This window comes from Hemitrygon akajei, chromosome 4 (genome assembly GCF_048418815.1).
Source record: "Hemitrygon akajei chromosome 4, sHemAka1.3, whole genome shotgun sequence".
Lineage (NCBI taxonomy): Eukaryota > Metazoa > Chordata > Chondrichthyes > Myliobatiformes > Dasyatidae > Hemitrygon > Hemitrygon akajei.
In genome coordinates this window covers 147,086,408-147,114,019 of record NC_133127.1, presented here as the reverse complement: position 1 = coordinate 147,114,019, position 27,612 = coordinate 147,086,408, and the positions used below count along the sequence as shown (strand labels likewise).

At 40.3% G+C, this 27,612-nt stretch overlaps 1 protein-coding gene across 2 annotated transcripts in view; it reads right to left on the bottom strand.

The window, feature by feature from the left end:
- LOC140726749 (PC3-like endoprotease variant B) overlaps positions 1–27,612 on the bottom strand; it is a 753,656-nt gene that overhangs the window by 259,241 nt on the left and 466,803 nt on the right. For both annotated transcript variants that reach the window (XM_073043532.1, XM_073043531.1), the window contains exons 10-12: positions 24,640–24,812; positions 18,085–18,324; positions 8,769–8,869 (exon numbers count right to left, since the gene is read on the bottom strand). In XM_073043532.1, the coding sequence (XP_072899633.1) occupies positions 8,769–8,869; positions 18,085–18,324; positions 24,640–24,812 (514 nt within the window). The remainder of the gene's footprint in view (positions 1–8,768; positions 8,870–18,084; positions 18,325–24,639; positions 24,813–27,612) is intronic.

Sequence of the window (27,612 nt, the reverse complement as noted above, 5' to 3'; positions counted from 1 at the left end):
AGTAGAAACTCCAGCACTTTTGTGGAAGCGGTCAGCGGACATCACGAACATTCTGTCAAAATGGAGAAATGTAAATGTGCTTTGGTGCAGTAGGAAGTGATTTAATTAGGTCAGTGAGGATTTGAAAACAGGATGAAGCCGATTAAAGAGATAACTGAGGTGTTATAAGAGCCTGGAATGTTACCGAGTTCTGGTCATTTCCAATTTTGATATAATACCATGGCAGATTTCCGCCAGCCTTGTCATAATGTCAAGACAACATTATCAAGTGTTAAAGAACGAAATTGTGCTAGTGGGGAAAATACCAATAAAAAGTATTCACCTCTGCAGGAAAAGACGCAGTAGTGAATCCTTTCTGCTGCATTATGAGCTAAAAGATCCTTGTAATGCTTCCAAGTGTGAGGTTACTGTGATGAAGCGTATCATTGACAAAGACCATAAAAAACTATTGTTTGCATGTTATACACATGGATCAAAAATGAAAAAAATCTCTGTTCAAGAGAAGGGGATGTTGGCAATTATATTTGAAGTTATAGTTTTCCCATTCTTCTAGCACTAACTGTAAGACTTTGACTAACATTTTGAGGTATGTCTACTATATTCATGATGGCAGTATCAATAATGCAAAGGAAGACCATTCCACTGACAGAACGCAACTAGCAATTTGTTAAAACTATGTTTTGAAGAAACCACTGTGGACATAGCTTGCATTTTTTAGCACAGTAGGCAATAGAAGATGAATTCCATGTCATAACAATGGCTTCACAGAAAGGCCCACTTCTACGAGAGGTGCATGAACACGTATTTAGTGAATGAAGTAATTTAGATAAAAGTCTCAACCGGATGTCCCACTCACCCAGGTAAAGTGCACACGCAATACATCGCCCTGTCCTCTCCCGGTGTAGTGATCGCCGCGTGGTCACTGTCCGGCTTGCTAGGCAGGAGGCCACGGCAAATGACCTCTCCTACACTACTGTGTCCGTAGTAGCACCTTCTCGTTGGTGCCCCCCGTTTCCACTGAGCTTGCTACGTCATGGTGCAATCGGGTGTCCAGTGGTACAACTGGATGGGTGGGCTGGGCTCATTAGCCTTGGTTGGCAGCCAGTCTAAGAGAAGGGCAACTCTGACTCCAAACCCGGGCAGGTGGGGCTCATCAGCTTTGTCAGGCCATCCACCTAGGAGAAGAACACTCCGACGTAACTCCTACGACCCAAGGACCTCGCAGTCACCGTCCCAAGTTGCTAGGCTATGGCAGATGAACCCAGGGTGTAAAGGGTGGGGCCAGTACCGTGCACACTGCACTCCACTTTAAAAAAACCATTGCGCAGGCGGAAGGACACGGCCCACATCTACGACCATCCTCCCTAATGGCAGACGTGGGCAGCTCCCTTTCTAAATCTTAGCTCGCGAAGCCAAGCCATGCTGATGATATGTAGCATCCTAACATGAACCTATAAATCAGTATGAAAAATGTGGAAATGATTTAATATTTATAAAAGCCCTTTAAACAGACTGAAATAAAATTATCATTATTTGATCTCAGATTACCCGTCAGAAAGTAAGCCCTGGGTGCCTATTCCTTGCAATTCCTGCACCAACTTTCATCCCACTGCTGCTGGTAGAGACTTAATCCTAATCATTGGTCATTTATAGAACACACAGCAATATGGATGTCTTTTGAGTTGAGCACTTCATTGGAGTGGTGCTTTAGAATGGCAGTTCCATAATGTTGCTCAAGGCAGAGTGATGTCCATTCTTTTCTAAGCATTGGAGTGTTTTGAAGCAAATGATACAGCCAATGAGATGTGAGTGCCATTTTGCTGAGTGAAATGGATTTAAAGGCAGACAGTTTGCTTAGAAGTTTAACTGCTCCAACAAAAAGAAAGCTGAAATGAGCTTTGCTAATACCATGAAAATAATGCAGGAATAATTAGAACTGAAACCATTGTTACTTGCAGAGCACTTTAGGCTTCATAAGCAGTATCAAAAAGAAAGGGAGTCCATTTCAATGTAGGTGGCTGGTTTGAAGAGATTGTGAGCTCAGTAATGGGCTTAATGATGCACTGAGATCATTTAGTTCGTGAAATTTTACAAGAAAGCATTCAAAACAGCTCCTAACTGAAGCATAACTTACTTTTAAAAGAACAGTTGAAATAGCTGTATCAATGAAAACAGCAGACAGAGATGCAACTGAGTTGCAGTCAGGAATGAAAGTAAGCATGGACAAAATTGCAATGTCTAACAGAAACAGAGTTGGCCGAACAAGTTGTGTTGGCAGGGCAGGGGCTTACATATACCAGACCAATAGTTGAATAATAATAATAAAGTTGAACATTGCAGGAAGTAACACAAAGTAGGACACACTCACAGTACTTGTCAGGCAGAGAAAAGTAAATGGACTGCACAGGGAAGAGATAAAGATAAAAAGATAAAAAGTCAGGTTGCAGTTTCACAAAGAACACTAATCTGCATGCTGTTGATCCAATATCTTGTAATGATGGGAGTGACACTGGACTGTGCAGCCTTGAGATTTAAAATGTGAAAACTAACAATAGACTAGCAAAAGGGCTTACACCAGAATTGAACAGCAAAATAATTAAAATTGAATTGGACTCTGGCTTGGCTATTTCAGCCATTCCACAAAATGAGATTGAATGGCACTTCAAATACACTGAACCAAAGCCAGCAGACATACAGCTGAGAACTTATACTGGAAAAATTAAAACTCCTGTGGGAACAACATTTGTAACAGTGAAATAAAACAACAACAAGCCACATTGGGCTAGTATGTGGTTAAAAACTGAAGGCCCAACATTGTGGGGATGTGAGTGGCTGAGACAATTACAACTTGACTGGAAATCCATTCACTATTTGCATTCCATATTACTTGTAATAAAGTCTACGGAAAGTGAATTAAGAATGGTACAGGATGATGCCTCAGGAGTCTTCAAGGATGGCACTGGAAAACTCAAATATATCAAGGGTAAAATAGTGTTAAATGAAAATGCTACATCCAAGTTTTGCAAAGCCCATCAGGTTTCTTATACCATCCGTGATAAAGTATTCAGTGAGTATTGAGGCCAAAGGAATACTTTCCAAGATTGAGTGAAGGCCATAGGCAACACCAGTAGTCCCAGTAGCCAAAAAGAATGGGTCTGTCAAGATCTGTGTGTGATCTTAAGGTCACCATCATCCCTGTATTGAACGTAGATCAACACCCTTTGCCCAGGATAGTGGATATCTTTGTAAACCTTTCTGAAGAAAATCCCTTCAGCAAAGTGGACTTAGCTGAGGCCTACCCACAGATGGAAATGGAAGAAGAGTCCAAAGTGTTTCTCACCATAAACACTCACTAAGGGCTTTATTGCTATAAATGTCTTATTTTTGGAGTAGTGTCTGCATCTGCACTCTGGCAGAAAACTATATACCAAGTGCTGCAAGACTGCCCAGGCAATCAGTGTTACCTGGATGGCATCATTGCTACCAGTAAGAATAACAAGGAGCATCTCCAGAATCTCAAGACAGTGTTAAAAGATTATAAGATTATGGACTCAACTAAGATGGAGCGGTCATGTTGTTTGGATGAAAGACGAACGTCTGCCAAAACAAATCTTCTGCTCCCAGCTTAAAGAAGGCAAACGTAAAAGAGGTGGACAACAGAAGAGATTCAAAGACGTCTTAAAAGCCAACATGAAGAAATGTAACATCGACATCAACAATTGGGAAACCAATGCCAAGGACAGGAGACTCTGGCAAGCCATCATCTGAGAAGGAACAGCAACTTCCGAAACCAACAGATATGCAGAATTAGAAGAAAAGAGAAGAAAATGGAAAGTGGCAGTAACAACCAAAGCCCGATTTGCCGTCTGGAACTACCTGTCCTGCATGCGGAAGAACTGTCAAAACCAAGATTGAACTCATAAGCCACTTGAGAACCCAAAAATAGATCAACAGAACGAAGACCATCATCCTCGACCTCGAGGGATAGCCACGATGATGAAAGCATGACACAACAAACGTGAATTCTTTAAACCAAGCATCACTTACCGTGGTCATGCTATTGACACACAAGCATTACACAAGTGTGCTGAGAAAATTCAAGCAATGGTGGATGCTCCATGGTGAATAGAAATGTCACAATTGTGGTCCTTTTTAAGAATTGGCACCTATTATAACAGGTTCCTGCCAAACCTGACTACTGTGCTCAACCCCTCGAACTCATTACTGCAGATCAGAAAGAAATGGCAATGGACAAAGCAATGTGAAGTTGCTTTCCAAAAGGTAAAGGAAATGGTGACGTCAGACACTGTACTCACACATTATGATCCACATTGTCCAGTGAAGCTTGCCATCCACTGTTCAGGATGTCAACACATTGAGAAGAAAGATGTCCGAAGCTGTCAGAACAACTTCCTGCATTCCCAGAGTCAACTCCTACAAACATCACAGAGGAAGCCCCAGAACCTGACATTGTTTCACAGCCACAAGTCACTCTTGCTAAACAGAGTGATGTCTCCCTTATTAGGAAAAATGTTATCCCACAAGAGTAAGAAGTCTTCCTAAATAATGTGTGTGTGTATGTATATAAGTTGAGATAGATTCTATATTGAGTTGAATTTTATAGCTATTGAAAGAGCAGTGCTTTGAATTTAATGCATCAGTAATATTTGAGTAATATAAATATATTGTTTGATTAAGTATTCTTTGTTGTTTACATAATGCATTGCAGGTTATATGTAAAAGTATGTAAATGGAATACATCATCATGTTACCATGTCATATGTGCATGACTCACTTAAAGTTGAAAAAGTTAGATTCACATTCCCAGCTCCCTAAATTTGCTTTCAATTTTTTTTAATGTTTTGGAGTTTCAAAACATTAACACCTGTATTTTGTTTATTTTATTTTGTGCTTACCGTATATGGCGTTATTAATATTATTTGGAAAAGAGAACTTTTTGTAGGGCTGTTTCCACTTTGAAAGCTTTGCAGAAATGTTTTATTCAAGGACACCAAACTGACATTTGGGCAATTTACTGGCAAAGCACCTGACTGGTGTCCTGTACCTAAAAGCAAGGTGGCAGTGATTTTAAGGCTCTGGGTCGGATCCTCCGTGGGTGTGATGTCTCATATACTTCTTGACACTCAATTCAACCTCCCTGTATTGTCCTTGCCAATGCAGCAGCATTTTCAATTTGGAAGAGAGTGGAGGGAAGCTGCTAGGCAGCAATGTCTTTAGTGATTTTTGTGGGATTTTGTGTCGTACTCCTGTCAATCCACCACATTTTGTACTTGATTTCATTTAGATGATATCAACTCATCTACTCCATCCTGGTAGGGCAGCATCTGTGGAAATGAGCAGTCAACATTTCGGGCCGAGACCCTTCATCAGGAGAGTTCCAGTGCAGGAATCGAGTGCAGGTAGAAGGCCTGGTGGGGGTGTCTAGGAGGAGGGTTGAAGACGGGAGAAGGGGGTCATCAATAGGGGGAGGAGAATCCTCTTCAGTCCTGACGAAGTGTCTCGGCCCGAAGCATTGACTACTCGCTTCCACGGAGGCTGCCCGACCTGCTGAGTTCCTCCAGCTTGTTTGTACGTGTTGCTTTGACCACAGCATCTGCAGTATACTTTGTCTTTACCATCTTGGTAGCATCTGTACTTAGTTCAATATGATTGCTGTGCATAATTTCACCAAATACAAGAGGTTGAGGTAGAATATTACAGGCAAAGTGGCAATTCTTGACCAAACTTCATTTGCTGAAGAATGCTCGGCAGCTGCAGCAGGGCTTGAATGTGATCACCTCCTATAACGTGAAGCCAAGTGACATAGGTGGCAAAAGGTTTTGCTCCCAATTGAGCTCAATGCCTTTTTTCGCTCAGCTTTATTGTCAAAACATGGAGGTATCTTCACAACCTCCCACAGCCCCCAATGACCCTGTCGTTTCAGTCACTGAGGCTGATGGGAGAACATAATTCAGGAGGGTAGACACACCGAAAGCATTCTGCCCAGATGGAGGACTTGGCTGAATAGTAAAGACTTATGCTGATCAACTGGCAGTCTGAGATACCAGGCTTCAGTTATACTGGTGCCCAAGAAGAATGTGGTAACCTGCCTCAATGACTATCATCCTATAGCACCTACGACCAATGTGATGAAGCGTTTTGAGAAGGTGGTGATGCAACATATCAACTACTGCATGAGGAGCAACTTGGATCCATTTCAAATTGCCTACTGTTACAACAGGTTGACAGCACGTGCCATTTCATTGGCTCTTCACTCGAACTGTAACATCTGGGCAATGAATGTGCCTACATCAGGATGCACTTCATTGACATTCAATGCCATCATCCCCTCAAAACTAATCAATAAGCTCCAAGACCATGGCCTCAATATCTCCTTGTGCAACTGGATCCTTGATTTCCTCACTTGCAGACCCCATCAGAACAGATTTGCAACAACATTTGCTCCGCATTCACCATCAGCACCACAAGGCTGTGAGTTTAGCTTCCTGCACTGTGAAGCTAAGCAGAGCTCCAATGACATACATAAGTTTGCTGATGACACTATTCGTAGGCTGAATCAAAAGTGATGACGAATCAGCATATAGGAGGGAGATAGAAAATCTGGCTGAGTGGGGCCACATCAACAACCTCTCACTCAATGTCAGCAAGACTGATGAGTTGATTATTGATTATGGGAGGAGGAATCCAGGGGTCCATGAGTCAATCCTCATCAGGAGATCAGAAATAGAGAGAGTTAGCAACTTTAAACTCCTTGGTGTTATCATTTCTTTCTTCTCAGCGCTTCTTTCTATTTTCTGTGATTGCTCACAAGAAAACAAATCTCAGGGTTGTATATGGTGGCATAAATGCAATTTGATAAGAAATATGTTTTGAACTTGGACCAATTGATAAATACCTCATTTCATTATATCCAAACTTTCATTTCATGAAAACAGCAACATTCAGTAAAATAAATGCATAAAATAAAGTGGAAAGTGATTTCTTTTGCCCAAAATGTTAATGCATGTGTTTTTTGTTGCAGTTTTTTTGTTATTTTACCTCATGAAACCTTGGACTGTTTCTTACTGCTTGTTCTAATTTTATATACCTAAGGGAACTATGCTTTTGTTGTAAAAATTAGCATCCAAAAAGGATGTGGAATTTGAGGTGTAAAGAGGATATATGCGACAGTTAGCCTGACTGATTTTTGCACCTGATGGGTGCCTTGACACATCCTCTTTAAGGGAACATTTTCTCTCTAGGAATATCCTACCAGGAATATTTGCAATCTTTGTCAGATTACCCTATCAATTTCTAACACCATGGCCAATAAATTAACTTGGACCAGTGTTCAAGTGTCCCCTCGAAGACAAAAAGCCCCAGCTCATCATAAAACTGGTCTTCAGACCTCATCAGAATAATGATGCAGAGCTGCTGACAGCGTCATGCTTTTACAAGCAGTTTGCTCAACTGAAGAATTGAATGTCAGATTATCTCCTTTGCTGTCAGCAACTCTCAAGCAAGTCTTGAAAAGGTGAAGGAGTATAGTAAGAAGATTGTTCATAAACACAACTTCCAACAATTGACAGAAATGTTGTGGATCAGGATAAAAAATACTGTTCCATCTATTTCCATGTCAATTTCAAGTCATTAATTGGACATGCTACTAACTGTAGCTGCTGGATAGACCATATAGACATCTAGAAATTACAAACAGAACAGATCCAGCCCAGATTTCCAGAAACATCCATTAGTTTTGTCAGCGATAAAAGAAACTCAAATCTGGAAGAAGAAACTGCTGAGGGAACTCAACAGGTTGAACTGTAAGTGTGGGAGGAAAGAAGCTTGCATTTTATTTGAAAGAAACAAATCAATTTGTTCAAAGCACCACACTGAATTTCAAATAAACACTGCCTGAAGCTGACATGAACCAGGACAATTATTGAAGACTCAAAACAGGACTTCTTACCTCTTCTAAACCAAAGTTCACACTGGTCAAAATCCTACCTTTAGCATGATGCTAAAGCTGTCCATTATTTAAGTTCAATCTGTGCAACAACTAGGTATTTTTGGCCGCTCAGAAATGATAATACGTTGTGTAAAAATCTTAAATCATAAGAAACACTGTTTTCTATAGTATGTATGATTACAGCACTTGTGACACCATGCACACTAGGACATTAGAGATTTATTGGAATTTTGGGACACCGAGAAATTGTCAACAACCATTACTGAAGTGGGATCTCCTGGAAACCATGCAATTAAACTTGCATACTTCTATCACCAGTTTGATATTAATAATGACGTACTATTATACAAAGGAGAGGAAGAAAGGTTTTCCTGATTTCCTGGATAAACTTTGTCTTTTAACTAATATCACTAAGATGGCAGAAGAAATATCCATCTTCAGGGGGAAAAAACTGAAAATGCTGGAATTACTCAGCAGGTTAGTCAGCATCAGTGGGGAGATGATCAGAAATGCTGTTTCAGGTCAATTAAGTTTCATGAAAATATTGCTGAATCCAGGAACAGATATTCCCCTATGTATCTAACTTCCATGTTTCCATATGTAGGAGTGGAAAATAGAGATGAGCAGAGCAGTGGCAGAGAGGGGGAGGATGGGGAAGGGGTTTAGAGTGACTTTCACCTAAATACATTTTTCACCATGATCAAGAATACCTTACAGAAAACCTTAGTTCTAAAGTCCAATTAGCATTTCAGAACAGTATTAAATGGTACTATGTTTGCATTTGTGTGATAATACTTACTTGGCCTGAAGGACCAGTGCAATTATACCAGCTGCTATTGGAGCTGCACTGGAAGTACCTTTGAAGGTTGTGGTGCATTGATTATCAAGTTCTGTTGTCACCTGTTGAAAACAAAGTAATTGCACATATTATACTATTAAAAGGGTTAGCACTCCAATTAGTTCCCACCCACAACTGCAACAACATTGAGCACAAAGAAACTATGAAATGTATTAAGAAGTATTTATAATGGCACAATATGAAATATGTTAACAGAACCATAACTATAATGGAATTTAATACTTGCTTGTTATTAAATATGACACATTATTTCACCGTCCTTAACATAAAGCAGTAATTATTTAGCTATTAGAAACATAGAAAATAGATGCAGGAGTTGGCCATTCGGCCCTTCGAGCCTGCACCGCCATTCAGTATGATCATGGCTGATCATCCAACTCAGAACTCTGTACCTGCTTTCCCTCCATACCCCCTTATCCCTTTAGCCACAAGGACCATATCTAACTCCCTCTTAAATATAGCCAATGAACTGGCCTCAACTGTTTCCTGTGGCAGAGAATTCCACAGATTCACCACTCTCTGTGTGAAGAAGTTTTTCCTCATCTCGGTCCTAAAAGGCTTCCCCTTTATCCTTAAACTGTAACCCCTTGTTCTGGACTTCCCCAACATCGGAAACAATCTTCCTGCATCTAGCCTGTCCAATCCCTTTAGAATTTTATACGTTTCAATAAGATCCCCCCTCAATCTTCTAAATTCCAGCGAGTATAAGCCTAGTCGATCCAGTCTTTCTTCATATGAAAGTCCTGCCATCCCAGGAATCAAACTGGTGAACCTTCTTTGTACTCCCTCTATGGCAAGAATGTCTTTCCTCAGATTAGGGGATCAAAACTGCACACAATACTGCACGTGTGGTCTCATCAAGGCCTTGTACAACTGCAGTAGAACCTCCCTGCTCCTGTACTTGACTCCTCTTGCTAGGAATGCCAACATACCATTTGCCTTTTTCACCGCCTGCTGTACCTGCATTCCCACTTTCAATGACTGGTGTACAATGACACCCAGGTCTCGTTGCACCTCCCCTTTTCCTAATCAGCCACCATTCAGATAATAATCCGTTTTCCTGTTCTTGCAACCAACGTGGATAACCTCACATTTATCCACATTAAATTGCATCTGCCATGAATTTGCCCACTCACTTAACCTATCCAAGTCACCCTGCATCCTCTTAGCATCCTCCTCACAGCTAACACCGCCACCCAGCTTCGTGTCATCCGCAAACTTGGAGATGCTGCATTTAATTCCCTCGCCTAAATCATTAATATATATTGTAAATAACTGGGGTCCCAGCATTGAACCTCGTGGTACCCCACTAGTCACTGTTTACTTGGCCTATTTGTAAATCCTTATGGCATATTGGTTTATGTTTTTGATTTGAGCAGAATAAACACATAAAAGTGGTTTTACTTGAATCAAATTTATAACATTTTCTATTCCAGTATCTTCACATGAATGGAATCTGCAGATAATAAACACAGGTTGAGTACCTCTTATCCAAAATTACAAAATCTGAAAACTTCCAAATTCTGAAATTTTTTTTGAGCATTGACATGACAAATAGAAAATTCCACAAGGCATTGGGAAGGTTCCTAGTCAATGTGCAGGTCTCTGTGCATCACATACAGTTCTGAGAAGTGGCCTCACAAATGTAATGAGCAGAAGTTAATGAAAATTGGAAAACACTGCATAGAACATAAAATGAAGATCTTGATTGTGTATTGAAAGAGTGGATTCATCAGCATCAAAATATAAGTATATAGCTAGGGTGCCTAAGACCTTTGCACAGTACTCTATTTGTCAACATGAAGCGGAGAGCAAGTTTGTAAATCTGGCAGGAGCAACATTTGATGGGAATGTTAAGGGTGGAGTGCCAGAGGAGGGGTGTGGGATATGTCACAGAGGAGTAGTGCCGGGGGGGGGGGGGGGAATGGGACACCTAGCCCTCAGACACCAGGCGAGGCCCTTTTATTGCAATTAATGATCATGACGGAATAAATCTCTAGTGCTTCCAATTCCCTCTCCTCTCCCTTTCCCTTTTCCCAACTATGATTCCCCTTTCCCTGCCCCTTCCCACTCCCAGTCCATGATGGAGGTCCTATTTCAGAATCAGGTTTATCATCAGTTAAATATGTCTGAAATCTGTGTTTTTTTGTCTGGCAGCAGTAGAGTGCAATACATAAAATTACTACCGTATTCTGCAAAAATCTTAGGCACCCTAGCTACATATATATGTGAGGGGTGAGTGATATGTTCATGGCCTAAGGTAGAAGGGGTCAATTTTAGAAAACCTAACACATTTATTTATCAACATAGTCCGCTCCTACATTTACACACTTAGTCCAGCAGTCGTGGAGCATACGGATCTCAGACCTCCAGGAACAGTCCACAGCAGGGCTGATTGATACGTGGCCTAAGGTAGAAGGAGATGAGTTATACAGCTCTCGTTACATGCACATGCAGTTCAACTCTTTGAGTGATTATGCAGAAAGTTTGAAGTTAATAGCTCATCGGGGTGATTGATTAGTTTGTGGCCTAAGGTAGAATGAGATGAGATATTAACTTCAAACTTTCTGCATAATCACTCAAAGACTTGAACTGCATGTGCATGTAACGAGAGCTGTATAACTCATCTCCTTCTACCTTAGGCCACAAACTTATCAATCACCCATCTGTGGACACTTTCTGGAGGTCCAAGATCCGTATGCTCCACGACTGCTGGACTAAGTATGTAAATGTAGGAGGGGACTATGTTGAAAAATAAATGTGCTAGGTTTTCTAAAATTGACTCCTTCTGCTTTAGGCCACGATCATATCAATTACCCCTCGTATATACCCAAGACTTTTGCACAGTACTGTATACATCTATAGTATATATCTTGCACATGTATCATTCATTTAACAATATGACTCCCTTTATGTGTGAGGTTCCTAATGATCTTCTGAGAATATAAGGCACTTTAAGAACAATATAAGTGACATTTGCATGTGCATTTTGCTGTTGACATTTCCAGGCTAGGCAGGTCTCACTATGAAATATTGATCAATGATAGTAACCTATTGCCTAACTATTTTCTTCTAAATAGTGGTTCACAAATAGTAAAAATTGAACTAATTGCTACATGCTATATGCTTCAGTCTAGTTCATCAACAATATTTTCAAAAGAGAGACAGGACTGTTGTCACACATTGTTGACAGTGTAGGTGTTTGGAAAAGACAACTAAAAGCTTCCTTAAAGCAGCAGGTTTTAAGGAAGATATTGAAGGAAGAAATAGGAAGTCATCTTTCAGGACTTCAGAATTAGTGGAGTATTGATATCTCAAAGAGGTGATTACCAATGCATTGGAAGGATGAGGTATTTGAAAGATGAGAATTTTAAGGTTAAACCATTATTTAGCTGGGAGCCAATATGTCAATGCTGGGAGATGAATTGATGGGGCTAGTTGTGAATTAGGACATGGGCACATAGTTTTAAAAGACATCAGGTTTAAGGAGTATATTCTGAGGATGCAGGCCAGGATTGTATTGAAGTCTAGAGGTTCCAAAGTTGTGAATGAAAGTCTCTGCAGCAGATAGACTGCGGAGGAAGTGATATTACAGAATGCGACATAAATCCTCTGAATTATGCTATAGATGTCTGTTTTAAGCTTATCTCAGGATCAAATGTAACTATGAGTAGTGAGTGAGAAGGTAGTGTCACTGCAGGGCGGGAGCCATTTGAAAAGAACAAGTCTCATTGGGCATGAGTCATAATTTGAAGTAGTGAGTGAGAAAGTGACATTGTTGCAGGGCAGTGCCATTTGAAAAAAATGACCTTATAGATAGAATAAATATGAAAGACCTATTTACCTTAGAGGGCATTTGGCCTGGGGAAGGAACAAAAAAACAAAAAAGTACAGATGTAAAATAATTGATAGATTAGAGAGGAAATGTGCCAACATGGATCGACTATTCGCTAATAAAATGATGGAGGAACCATAAACTGTAATCAAATTTAAAATATATTTGAAGTGTTATGACTTGTAGGTTAAGGATCTAGAGCTGGACACTGGGATTAGGCTGGAGTGCTCTTCATCAATCAGCATGGACAGAATATGGAAATGGCCTTCTGCATCTTAAACTGTCCATGATTCTATGATCTATTGCAGGAGATGTTCCTCATTGACAATTTTGGAGCTTAAGAAAATCCCCAGATAGAAAGGTTATAACTTTGAGTCACAGGAGGAGACAATTAATCCTGGGGCATTACCCAGGCAAAATTCTGCATTGATGTACTCGGCCAGAGATGGCAAACATAACCATAAACCTCTTACTATTTATTATTTTCAAAGGTATGAACAACAGAGATTTTTTCCCGTAATTTCCATTTACTTTAGTTTTGTTAATGTTTGTAGTCAAATGCTGGCTCTGTCTCGAGGGCAGTTACTTTCTCATCACTTCTTCAATTCATTCTTTTATCCACTTTTCAACCATGGTAGCAACAAAATCTTAAGTCAAACGATTCTGCTGAAAATCACCACAGAACAGGTTGTCGATGTGACACTTGATAGTGCTATTTATGACACCTTCCAATATTTGCTGCTGACTGAGAGTTAGACTGGTGTGGCTTAAATTGGATGATTTTGCATTTGTTCTCATTCTTTTGTGCATTGGTTTGGCGAACTGCAATAGGTAGTTCTGGGGCATAAACGTTCAACAACATCATTGTCAGGGTTCAAAGCTTTTTTGTAATCAGTGATGTTTTTCTAACATTAGGCACAATTCTTAAAAGATCCGGCAAAGTAAAATTTGGAAATATTGGGTGGAATAATATGCACAAATCATTTGAAGTGCCAGAGCAGGTTGACAAAACAACTTCTCTTGTTAATTTAAATTATCAGGGATAATTAATATATGGGTGTTGATAAACAGCAAGCCTTTGATTTTATCTATTAAATGTGGAATTGCTAAATTATAGGAAGTTTAGCAAGGCATTTGACAAAGTCCTGCATGGGAGGTTGGTCAAGAAGACTGAGTCAGTTGCCATGCAAGATAAGGTAGGAAATTGGATTAGTCATTACTTTTGTGGGAGAAGCCAGAGAGTGGTAGCAGATGGTTGCCTCTCTGACTAGAGGCCAGTGACTGGTGGTGAGCTACATGGATCAGTGCTGGGCCCCTTGTTGTTTATCACCTATATCAGTGATCTGGATGATAACGTAGTAAACTGGATTGGCAAATTTGTGGATGACACCAACACTGGGGGTGCAGTGGACAGCACGGAAGACTAGCACAGCTTGCAATGGGATCTGGACTAACTGGAAAAACGGGCTGAAAGCTGGCAGATGGTATTTCATGCAGAAAAGTTTGAGGTGTTGCATCTTGGGAATTATACAATGAGCAATAGGGCACTGACAAGTGCAGTGGAGCAGAGGATCTGAGAACACAGATCCATAATTCCTTGAAAGTGGCATCACAGATAGGTATTGTCATAAAGAAAGCTTTTGGTACATTGGCCTTCATAAATCAAAGTACTAAGCAGCGGAGTTGGATTTGTATAAGACATAAGACATGGGTGAGGTTTAATTCGCAATATTGAGTACAATTTTGCTTATCTACCTACAGGAATGTGTCAATAAGTTTGTAAGAGTGCAGAGAAAATTTACAAGGATGTTGCCAGGACTTGAGCACCTGAGTATCCATGATTCTATGATTTGATGCAGGAGATGCCCCTTCTATATAAGAGGGGAGGGGTTGAATTGGTTAGGACTTTATTCACTGGAGCATAGAAAAACGTGGGGAGATTAGATAGGGTAAATGGAAGCAGACTTTTTCCACTGAGGTTGGGTGAGACTAAAACTAGAGGTCAGGGGTTAAGGGTGAAAGGTTTAATATTTAAATATTTAAGTGGAACATGATGGGGAGCTTCTTCACTCAGAGGGTGGCAAGAGTGTGTAATGAACTGCCAGCAGAAGTGGTGGATGTGTGTTTGATTTCAATATTTAAGAAAAATTTGGATAGGTACACAGATGGGAGGGGAATGGAGGCTGAGTTGCAGGTGAAAGTTGATGCGACTAAGCAGATTAATGGTTTGGCACGGACAATATGAACCAGAGGGCTTGTCTGTCCACTGTAGTGTTCTATGGTTCTATACTCTTACGTATTCGTGGCCTCATTAAATTAAAAACTACTTCAAGGTCAAATAACTACTCTTGAAACACAGGAAAATGTAGCAATCACTTGGTATAAATAAAGGTTTCACAAAGCACATGCACTAAATAGTCAAATAATATATTTCATTGTTGTTGGTTGAAGGATAACTGTTGTTCAGGATGCAAGGATAATTTGTTCCACTTTGCTGAAGATAAAGAGTGCAAAACTTCCTAAGTATTCCCTGATGCTTAAGAGGGAAGAATGCTGCACTTAAGACAAGATCAAACATAAAGCAAGTCAGTTGACTATTGTTCCTATCCCAGATAGCAGTTCAGTAGATCAGGATCAATATCATGTTTATTATCACCGGCATATGTCATGAAATTTGTTAACTTTGTGACAGCAGTACAATGCAATGCATGATAATATATTAAAAAACTGTGAATTACTGTAAATATACTGAAAATTTAAATTAAATAAGTAATGCAAAAACAGAAATTTTAAAAAAAGTACTTGGAGTGCTGTGTTCAGTTCTGGTCACCTCATTACAGGAAGGATGTGGATACTATAGAGAGAGTGCCGAGGAAATTTAGAAGGATGTTGCCTGGATTGGGGAGATGCCTTATGAGAATATGTTGAGTGAACTTGTCCTTTTCTCCTTGGAGCGAGAGAGGATGCGAGGTGACCTGTTAGAGGTGTATAAGATGATGAGAGGCATTGACCATGTGGATAGCCAGAGGCTTTTTTCCCAGGGCTGAAATGGCTAACACGAGGGGGCACAGTTTTAAGGCGCTTGGAAGTAGGTACCAGGGGGATGTCAGAGGTAAGGTTTTCACACAGAATGGTGGGTATGTGGAATGCATTGCCAGCAAAGATGGTAGAAGCAGGTACAATAGGGTCTTTTAAGAAACTCTTAGTTAGGTACATGGGCTTAGAAAAATGGATGGCTATGTGGTAGGTTTCTATAGTAGGTTACATGGTCGACACAACATTGTGGGCCAAAGGGCCTGTAATGTGGTGTAGTTTTCCACGTTTCTATGAGGTAATGTTCATGGTTTCACTGACCATTCAGAAATTGAATGGCAGAAGAGAAGAAGCTGTTACTGAGTCACTGCATGTGTGCCTTCAGGCTTCTGTACCTTCTTCCTGATGGTAAAAATGAAAAGAGGTTATGTCCTGAGTGGTGGGTGTCCTTAACGATGGACGCTGCCTTTTTGAGTTACCGCTCCTTGAAGTTGTCTTGGATAGTACCTATGATGGAGCTGACTAAATTTACAACAGCTTACTGCAATCCTATGCAGTAGCGACCTCCACTCCTCATACAAAACGCTGATGCAACCAGTCAGAATATTCTCTATGGTACAACTGCAGAAACTGTCGAGTGTTATAGGTGACATCCAAATCTTCTCAAACTCCTAACTGTTGTCTTGCCCTCTTTATAGCTGCATCAATATGCTGTGACCAAGTTAAATCCACAGAGATCTTAACACCCAGGAACTTGAAATTGCTCACTCCCCCCACTTCTGTTCCCTCTACAAGGAATGGTGTGAGTTCCCTCGTCTCCTTTCTGAAGTCCACAATCAGCTGTTTGGTCTTACTAAACGGTTGAGTGCAAGACAGTTGCTGTGACACCACTCAACTAGCTGGTATATCTCACTCCTGTACACCCTCTCGTCACCATCTGAAATTCTGCCAACAATGGTTGTATCATCAGTAAATTTATGGATGCTGTTTGAGTTGTGTCTAGACACACAGTCATAGGTGTAGAGAGAGTAGAGCAGTGGGCTAAGCACACATCCCTGTGGAGTGTCAGAGTTAAACGTAGTGAGGTGGAAATGTTATTTCCAATCCATACAGATTGTGGTCTTCTAGTAAGGAATTCAGGGATCCAGTTGCAGAGGGAGGTACAGAGACCTAGATTCTATAGCCTTTCAATCAGAACTGTAGGAATGATGATGTTAAACGTTGAACTCGAGTCAATTTCCAGCATTCTGACATGGGTATTTGTATTGTCGAGATGACACAATGCCGCGTGGGGTGCCAATGGGATCCAATCTACCGTTGACCTATTGTGATAAGAGGCAAATTGCAATGGGTCCAGCTCCTTGCTGAGGCAGGAGTTGATTCTAGCCATGGCCAAGCTCTCAAAGCATTTCATCATCATACATGTCAGTGCCACTAGACGATAGTCGTTAAGGCAGCTCACACTGCCTTTCCACTCAGTGCTGCAAAACATACAGTATACTAACGAGAGAAAATCTGCAGATGCTTGAAATCTGAGCAGCACACACAAAATGCTGGAGGAACTCAGCAGGCCAGGCAGGATCTAGGAAAAGAGTACAGCTGACATTTTGGGCTGAAACCCTTCATCAATCCTGCCAAAAGGTTTTGGCCCAAAACATCAACTATACTCTTTTCTTTGATGCTGCCTGGCCTGCTGAGTTCCTCCAGCATATTATATACTAAACTGGTAAGTTAAGAATGGAATTAAGAAAATCTTAATTAAGACAATCCACCTGTAATGCAGTATATGAATATAAAAGCTATAAAATCTTCACGGACAAGTATTTCCTGGTAGTTTAATATGCTGTACTCACAGCAGGTATACGTTTAACTGTGGATCTGTAACTTGACAAGCACCTGCTCAACCTTTTATATTAAGACTTATAAATACCATAACATGAGGAGGAAAGACAATTGGCCTAACAAACTATCAAAACTCTCAAGCATAGCATACAGAAAAACAGGAAGAGTATTCAAAAGCAATTAGAAAAACATGACATTAATAACTTAAAAAGAAATGAGCGAAAACACTTAAATAATTCATACTGTTTAAGTAACATCATTTAATTCTTAAAAAGGTAAATTACCAAATTTTTAACCTTAGTTCCTTTTATTTTGAATAAATGGAAATTGTGTTCCTGCACCAGAGTACACCTAATATAGGCAGATTTCTAGGAGAACTATCAAGGTTTCCCTAAAAAACTTACCAGATTCTCAAGATACAGGATTTTCAGGTAAGAACAAACAGAAAAATTATTTAAGAAGTAATTTTCTATTTTGTTATCTTAAAACATACATATGGTTATTATATTTCTAGTTCTCCATTGTTACAATTGAGTACTAACTCACCATTTCGAGTTCAGAAGCCAAAGCAGACTGAAAGGGTATTTCACTTGATCCTCCTGTAGGAATTACTGCCACATTTCCTGAACAAGCCTCTGTGTAGAAGGTACTGAGACCCTGATAACTAACAGCTCCAACTGCCACTGTGAAAATACTATTCACATATCCATCAGCGCCGCAGTGATCGAAGACCAAGCCGCCATTTCCTGACGCCCACACAAAAATATTCCCTTTACCATTACGACCCTAAAAAATAAAAAAAAAATAAAAATAGTGTGTCTTCCCAAATGAAGTATACTCCTAAGATATTCAGTTATAAATTGTTGCTTGATTTCTTGATGATGTAATTCTTTTTTTGGATGAGAACTTTCCTGAGCACACTAAGAATTAGTTTCAAAATGAGGAGGTACATTCATTGTAAATACATCCATAGTATTGCACTTTAAGTTCTTTCATTAAATGCAAAGAAAGATATGTTTACATTACTACTCTAAGCTGAAAGTAACATCTGTTAAATTCCTTAATAACTCTATGAGTCTATAACTTTAATTTGAAGAATAAGGTGGAGCATTTATAAAAATGGCTAGAAGAAACAGTCATATATGCTGACTTCCAATCATGAAATCTTTGCTTAAAGGGGAGGGACAGAGCAAGGCATTTCTATTCTGGCAAATATTCCTGTTACTTGTAGACTTGGAGTCTTTCATGTAAACTTGATGAATAATTAGCTAATAAAATTATTGTTTTTCTCTGGGTGCTCAAATTATAACAGAATCAGAATCAGGTTTATTATCACTGAATATGTTGCGAAATTTGTTAACTTAGCAGCAGCAGTATAATACAATATGTGATAAGATGGAAACAAAAAAAGTAAATCAATTACAGTAAGTATATATATATGTATGTATATTGAATAGTTTAAAAATAGTGCAAAAACAGAAATAATATATACTTAAAAAAAGTGAGAACATTGGTTCAATGTCCATTTAGGAATCGTGTGGCAGAGGGGAAGGAGCTCTTCCTGAATCACTGAGTATGTGTCTTTAGGCTTCTGGACCTCCTTCCTGATGGCAACAATGAGACGAGGGCATGCCTTGGCTGATGGGGTCCTTAATAATGGATGCCATCTTTCTGAGGCACTGCTCCTTGAAGGTATCTTGGGTACTATGGAGACTAGTACCCAAGATGGAACTGACAACTTCCTGTTGCTTCTTTCAGTCCTGTGCAGTAGGCCCCCCCCCATGTCAGAGAGCGATGTACCCCCATTCTAACATGACGTGATGTTAGTGATGGCACTTATTACAGACAGTTGAAAGATACTAATTAATCTGAGGTATTAGCACAAAAACAAATACTATCAGAGACCATCTTAATATGGCCTGCTTGATATCTACTTTAATAAATTTAGCTCAATATCAAAGTAAGTATATTGTCAAAGTACATATATGTTGCCATAAACTACCTTGAGATTTATTGTCTTGTGGGCACTTACAGGAAAATGAACAAATACAATAGAATTTATGAAAAATGATATACAAACAAAGAATAACAAACAGCCAATGTACAAAAGAAGATAAATTGTGTAAGTAAAGAAATAAATAATACTGACAACATGAGTGGTGGAGTCCTTGAAAGAAAATCTGTAGGTTGTGGAGTCAATTCAGAGTTTTGGTAAGCAAAGTTATCCATGCAGGTTCTAGAGCCTGATGGTTGTAAGGTAATAACTGTTCCTGAACCCAGTGGTGATGGACTTAAAGCTCCTGTACTTCTTGCCTAATGGTAGCAGTAAAGAAAGAGCATAACTTAGATAGTTGAGGTCCTTGAAACACCCCCCTCCCCTCTTCTTCTATTCCCCACTCTGACTTTTAACCTCTTCTCACCTGCCTATTACTTCCCCGGGTCCCCTTCTCCTACCCATTTTCCTATGGTCCACTTTCTTCTCCTATCAAATTCCTTCTCCTCAGCCCTTTCATTCCCACCCTCCTGGATTCACCTATCGCCTTCTCATTCCCCTCTTCTCAACTTCTTTATTCTGGCAATTTCCCCCTTCCTTTTCAGTCCTGCAGAAGGGTCTCGGGTCAAAATGTCAACTGTTTATTCATTTTCATAGAGGCTGCCTGACCTACTGAGTTCCTCCAGCTTTGTTGCTTGATGATGGATACTGCTTTCTTGTGGCAGCACTTCATGTACTTGTGCTCAATGGTTGAAGGCTTTGCCTTTGTTGGACTGGGCTATATCCAAATTTTCAGTAGGCATCTCCATTCCTGGGCACTGGTGTTTCTATATCAGGTTGCAAAGCTGTTAGAATACACTGCACCATAAAAGTTTGTCAACGGTTTAGGTGACATGAAGAATGTGTGCAAACTTCTAAGAAAGTAGAGAAACAAATCCACTAATATGATAATGCCAAGGATTTTAAAGTTATCAACCCTCTCCACGTTCAATCATCTAATGAGGACTGGCTCCTCACGTCGTCAATAATCAGCACCTGTTTTTGCAGATGTTGGGTGAGAAGTTATGATGTGGCACCATTCAACCACATTTTCAATCTCGCTCCTCCATGCTGATTAATTACCACCTTTGACTGGGCCATCAACAGCGGTGCCATCAGCAAATTTAAATACAGCATTGGAGCTGTACGTAGCCACATAATCATAGGTAAAACGCAATAGAACAAGGCTAAGCACGCAGCCTTGTGTTTATAAGCCTATGATAGAATTCACCCTGCAGTTTGAAGGGAGAAGCTAAAATCAGCTGTATCAGCATTACAGTGGAGTAAAGGGAACTATAGAGGCGTGAGAGAGGAGCTGGCCAATGTTGATTGGAAGAGGACACTAATAAGATGGCAGCTCAACAGCAAGGGATGGCGTTTCTAGGAGCAATTCAGATGGCATGGGATAGATACATCTCAAAGAAGAACAGGTATTCTAAAGTGAGGATGAGGCAACTGTAGCTGACAAGGGAACTCAAAGACAGCATAAAAGCACGAGAGGATGTGTATAATATAGCAAAAATTAGTGGGATTCTAGCGGATTGGGAAGCTTTTAAAAACCAACAGAGGGCAACTAAAAAGCAATAAGGAGAGAAAAGACAAAGTATGAAGGTAAGCTCACCATTAATATAAAAGAAAATAGCATAAATTATTTTCAAATAAATAACGAGTAAAAGAGAGGCAAGGGTAGATGTTGGACCATTGGGAATTGATGCAGGTGAGGTCAGAATGGGGGACAAAGAAGTGGCAGACAAACTCAATAATATTTTCCATCAATCTTCACTATTGATGCCGCACAATCATTGGTAATAGGCCAGAAATATGCCAGAAATTTGAGTGTCAGGGAACAGAAGTAAGAGTAGTTGCTATTACTAAAGTGAAGGTACTTGGGGAGATAAAAGCTCTGAAGTAGACAAGTCAGCTGGACCAGATGGATACACCCTGGAGTTCTGAACGAAGTAACTGAAAAGTTTGTGGAGCTATTAGTAATGATCTTTCAAAAATCACTAGATCTGGAATGGTATCAGAACATTGTAAAACTGCAAATATTACCCCACTCTTTAAGAAGGGAAGAAGACTTAAGAAAGGAAATTATATGCCAGTTAGTTTAACTTCAGTGGCTGGCAAGGTGTTAGCGTCGGTTATTAAGGACGAGGTTTTGGGCTACTTGGAGGCACACAATAATATATAGACCAAATTCAGCACAGTTTCCTTAAGGGGAAATTTTACCTGACAAATCTGTTGGAATTCTTTGAGGAAATAATAGGCAGGGTAGACAAAGGAGAGACAGGGGATATTGTTTACTTTTATTTTTGAGGGCCTTTGACAAGGTGCCGTACATGAGGTTGCCAAACAAGATAAAGACACATGGTATTACAAGAAAGATGCTAGCATCGATAGAAGATTGGATGACTGGCATGAGGCAAAGAGTTGGAATAAAGGGGACCTATTCTGGTTGGTTGCTGGTGAAAGTGGTGTTCTGCAGGGGTTGGTACTGGGACCTGCTTCTTTTCACATTATATGTCAATGACTTGGATGATGGCTTTGTGGCCATATATGTGGATGATACAAAGATAGGTGTAGGGCAGGTAGTGTTGAGAAAGCAGTGAGTCCACAGAAGGGCTTAGACAGATTAGGAAAATGGGCAAAGGAGTGGCAGATGGAATATAGTGTGGAGAAGTGTATGATCATGCGCTTTGGTTAGGAGGAGGAAAGGAGTGAAATCAGAAGTGCAAAGCAACTTGGCAGTTCTTGTGCAGGCTTTCCTAAAAGTTAACTTGCAGGTTGAGTCGGTGGTAAGCAAGGCAATAAAATGTTCTCATTCATTTGGAGAGGACTAGAATATAAATGCAAGCAAGTAATACTGAGGCTTTAGAAGACATTGGTCAAACTGCACTTGGAGTACTATGAGCAGTTTTGGGCTCCATTAGTAAGAAAGGATACATAGCCAGTGGAGAGGGTCCAGAGGAAATTTGCACGAATGATCCTGGGAATGATAGGGTTAATGTATGAGGAGCATTTGATGGCCTTGGGCCTGTACTCGCTGGAGATTAGAAGAATGAGGAGAGATTTTATTGAAATCTATTGAATATTGAAAGGCCTAGATAGAGTGGAGAGGATAACTTCTATAGTGTGGGAGTCTGACACTGGAGGGCACAGCCTCAAAATAGAATTATATTTCATTACAGCAGAGATGAGGAGGAATTTCTTTATCCACAGCATTGTGAATCTGTGGAATTCATTGCTACAGACAGCTGTTGAGACCAAGTTATTGGTGTATTTAAAGTGGAGGTTGATAGGTTCTTGATTAGTAAGTGTTTCCAAGATTTTAGGGGAAAGGCAACAGAATGGCTTTAAAAGGGATAATAAATCAGCCACGATGGAATGTCACAGCTAACGATGGGCTGAACAGCCAAATTCTGCTCCTGTATCTTATTTTTTTATGGTGCACCTGTGTTGATGCTGATGCTGATTGTGGAGGAGATATTGTTGCTAATCTGCACTGACTGGGGTGTGCAACTAAGCAAATCAATGTTCCAGTTGCACAAGGAGTTACTGTGGCTCAGGTCCTGGAGCTCAGTCATGAGTTTTGAAGGGGCGATCATGTTGAATGCTGAACTGTAGTCAATGAAGAGCATCCTGATATATATATATATATATATATATATATGTCTTCAATGTCCAGATGTTCCAGAGCTGAGTGAAGAGCCAATGAAATGGTATCTGCTGTTGACCTGTTGTGACAGTAGGCAAATTGGAGCAGAACCAGGTCACCCATCAGGATGGAGCAGATAAGTTTCATAACTAATCTCTCAAAGCACTTCATCACAGTGGATGTAAGTGCTACTGGGCGATAGTCATTGAGGTAGGTTATCATGCACTTCTCGGGCTGCGGTATGACTGAAGTCTGCAGGTGGGTACCTCAGACTGTCAAGTCGAGAGGTTGAAGCTGCCCACAGCACTCCAGCCAGTTAATTAGCACTGGTCTTCAGTACCAGATGCTCTTGTGGATTCACCCTCCTGAAGGATGCTCTCACATTGGCCTCAGAGGCTGAAATCGCAGAGTCAGGGGAGGCTGTGGGTATTCAGGAAGATACCTCTATGTAGTATTTGTCAAAAGGAGTTGAGCTCATCTGTGAGTGAAACCTTGTTGCCATTTATGCTGCTTGGTTTTGTTTTGTAGGAGGTGATGGCACTCAAGCCTTGCCACAGCTGTTGAACATCCTCCTCTGATTCAAGCTTAGTCTGGAATTGCCACTTTGCATGTGAGATGGCTTTCTGGAGGTCATACCTGGACGCCTTGTACCTTCCTAAACTGTCAGCCCTGAATGCCATCGATCTAGTTGTACTGAATAAAAGCAAATATATTATAGGCAGCCAGTGTGAATCTTTATCTCCAAAGGTGGTTTGTTTTTGTAATATGCAAAGTCACATTACAGTGTTTCAGGATGGTACAGTAGCATAATGGTTATCACAGTGCCAATGACGTGGGTTTAATTCTGCGCCTGTTTAAATTGTCTCCCTGTGACCAAGTAGGTTTCCTTCAGCTGCTCTGGTTTCCTCCCACGTTCCAAAGGCATTTGTCACATGGATGTTACTAGGTCAGAAGGGCCTATTCCATGCTGTATCTCTAGAAAAATATCCTTTGTATTTCTGTATACAGTACGTATTTATATTACTAAATTAAACTGTGGCAACAAAGAATCTAATGCAGACTTAAAAATGCAGCATTCATTTGTTAATGAAGCTTGGGGGCCTAACAGGTAAGAAAAACTAAGTGGCTTTCTTTCTATAACAATAGAAAAAAATTCAATTGCGTATATTTATTGGCACATATGTATGATCTTTGATGGAATTCAGTCATAGAAAACTCCATCTAAAACTTTCCTGGTTCCAAGATGTTTAAGCATAGATTCACACCAACAATCCTTCATCTCACAACTTTAAAAGAGGCAATCTTATCTAAGCAGCCATTAGTTTCTTTTCAAACTAGGTCGATGTCACTTACATTTATCATGAAACAATCCTTTAAATCAAGTCTGTTTCAATATCTGCTCTGAATTTCTTACCTTCTCTGCCCCTTCTTTAAGTGCTTTGAGTGTTAATACTTTGGGGCCATCAAGGTTCTGCCCATTGTCTTTGGGGCCCCAGCAACAGCTGTAGATATCAATATAATTGTTCTTGTAGGTGAGGGCCGCTGCTTCTATGGCATCAGTCACTGTTCCATCTAGGGCGCGAATGCCTAAATCAGGAATACAATACTTGTGGTTATATTGAAATGTGGCAGGGCATTTACTTTTGCATAATAGATTTATTTTGATGAGCCATTACTATTAGTTAATAATTGCAGTGATATGTAAAACAATAGATTGGTATTTCCTCAATTTTGCTGATGGAATGCAGTCACTGTTAATATAGTCAATTTGTACAGAGCAAATTCCTGCGAACTACAATGCAATCATATACACCAAATGGACTGATTGGCCCTACCTACTACAGTATAAGTTTATTAGTTAGACATCAGCCAATCAAACTTATCTTCCCCAAAGCCTTATTCTGTGGTCCCACTACAAGTTTAGAACTAGCAGCAATTCTGTAGTGTAGGCCTCCGTTAGTCTACTAGCAGCAATTACAAGTATGAGTTATTGTATTAGTATAGAATATTGAAATTGATGGTTTGATCACCGGGGATTAAATAAAGTATGTGAGGAGACTGAAGGTGACTTTGCCTCAATCCTTCATTGTTCACTCAGTTCCACAATTGTTTTCTTATATATTGGAAAACTATAACTGTAATGCCAATAAAGTAACAATAATAGGCCTGCCATCAAATTGGAAGGAAGGGCCTTGTGGTAGATTCGCTCATTATTGTTGCATTGCATTATCAAGGAAAAGGAGAAACCTAATTTTGCATGCCATCCATACCGGTCATTTCATCACATCTGTACATTGAAGCAGTACAAGGAAAAACAATACAGAATCCTGAGGAAGTCTGCAGATGCAGGAAATCCAAAGCAACACAAACAGAATGTTGGAGGAACACAGCAGATCAGGCAGGGTTTATGGAAAAGAGAAAACAGTCAACGTTTCGGGCCTACACCCGTCTTCAGAGTCCTGAACGATGACAGAGGTCAATGTAAATTGTTATAGCTGCAGTGCAGACAGACAATATGGTGTAAGGCCATGACAAGGCAGAACATGAGGTCAAGAGTTTATCTTTATTTTAAAAGTGAGACAGAGGCTTGGTGTCCTTATAACAGTGAGACAGAGGCCTGGTGGTATGCACTTTCAGCCTTCAGAATTCTCTGCCTGATGGGGGTGGGGAGGTGGGGAGAGGTTAGAGAATATTCAGTAGGGATAAGGTCTTTTGTTATTTTAGCTGCTTTACCAAGGGAGCAGGAGAAGTAGACAGAATATATGAAGGGAGGCTGACTTTTGTAATGTGCTGACCTGTGTCCACATCTCTCTGCAGTTTTTTGCAGTCTTGGGCAGAGCAGTTGGCATTTCGAGGTGTAATGTATTCAGATAGGATGCTTTCTATGGTGCACGTATAAAGGTGATTGGTGAGGGTCATTGGGAACATGCCAGCTTCCTTTAACTTCCTGAGGAAGTAGAGGTGCTTATCTGCTTTCTTTCCAAGGGCATCTACATGGTTAGCCCAGGACAGGAGTAACACTTCTCCATAAGTAAGAGAGCTGGTGGCCCAGCTACTCATAATATTTAGTAATCATCTGAATTACAAAATAGAGAGTAACCTGTGTATATTATCCAATATTGCAAAGATAATATAAAGGAATACAAAAAGTGTACTGAAGCTCGGAGCACGAGATTAAAAGGAGACATTGAAGGGGTCTTGAATATTCAGAATCAGAATCAGAATCGGGTTTATTATCACTGGCATGTGACGTGAAATTTGTTAACATAGCACAGCAGTTCAATGTAATACATAATCTAGCAGACAGAGAAATAAAAATCATAATAAATAAAATAAAACATAATAATAAATAAACAAGTATATTGAATGGATTAGTAAAAAATGTGCAAAAACAGAAATACTATATATTAAAAAAAGTGAGCTAGTGTCCAAAGCTTCAAAGACCATTTAGGAATCGAATGGCAGAGGGGAAGAAGCTGCTCCTGACTCGCTGAGTGTGTGCCTTCAGGCTTCTGTACCTCCTACCTGATGGTAACAGTGAGAAAAGGGAATACCCTGGGTGTTGGAGGTCTTTAATAATGGACACTGCCTTTCTCAGACACCACTCCCTGAAGATGTCCTGGCTACTATGTAGGCTAGTGCCCAAGATGGAGCTGACTAGATTTACAACCCTCTGCAGCTTCTTTCGGTCTTGTGCAGTAGCCCCCCCCCCCCCCCCATACCAGACAGTGATGCAGCCTGTCAGAATGCTCTCCACAGTACAACTATAGAAGTCTTTGAGTGTATTTGTTGACGTGCCAAGTTGCTTTAAACTCCTAATAAAGTATAGCTGCTGTCTTGTCTTCTTTATGACTACATCAATATGTTGGGACCAGGTTCGATCCTCAGAGATCTTGACACCCAGGAACTTGAAACTGCTCACTCTCTCCACTTCTGATCCCTTGATGAGGATTGGTATGTGTTCCTTCGTCTCACCCTTCCTGAAGTCCACAATCAGCTCTTTCGTCTTACTGACGTTGAGTGCCAGGTTGGCGCTGCGGCACCACTCCACTAGTTGGCATATCCCACTCCTGTATGCCCTCTCGTCACCAGCTGGGATTCTACCAACAATGGTTGTATCAGCAGCAAATTTGTAGATGGCGTTTGAGCTATGCCTAGCCACACAGTGATGTGTATACAGAGAGTGCCTGTATGTTCAACATGGGTGGAATGTGTGATTATTCACTTACGGCCCAGGCAAGTCAGAAGAATGAGGGTTTAAAGAGATCTAGGAGGACAGGTATGCAGACCAATCAAATATAGTAATCCGGTGCCAGTTAGAAAGTATTTGAAATCTAAAGAAGTGGAAGATGAATTAAAATTCTGCACTTCTATACCAGTGGTCCCC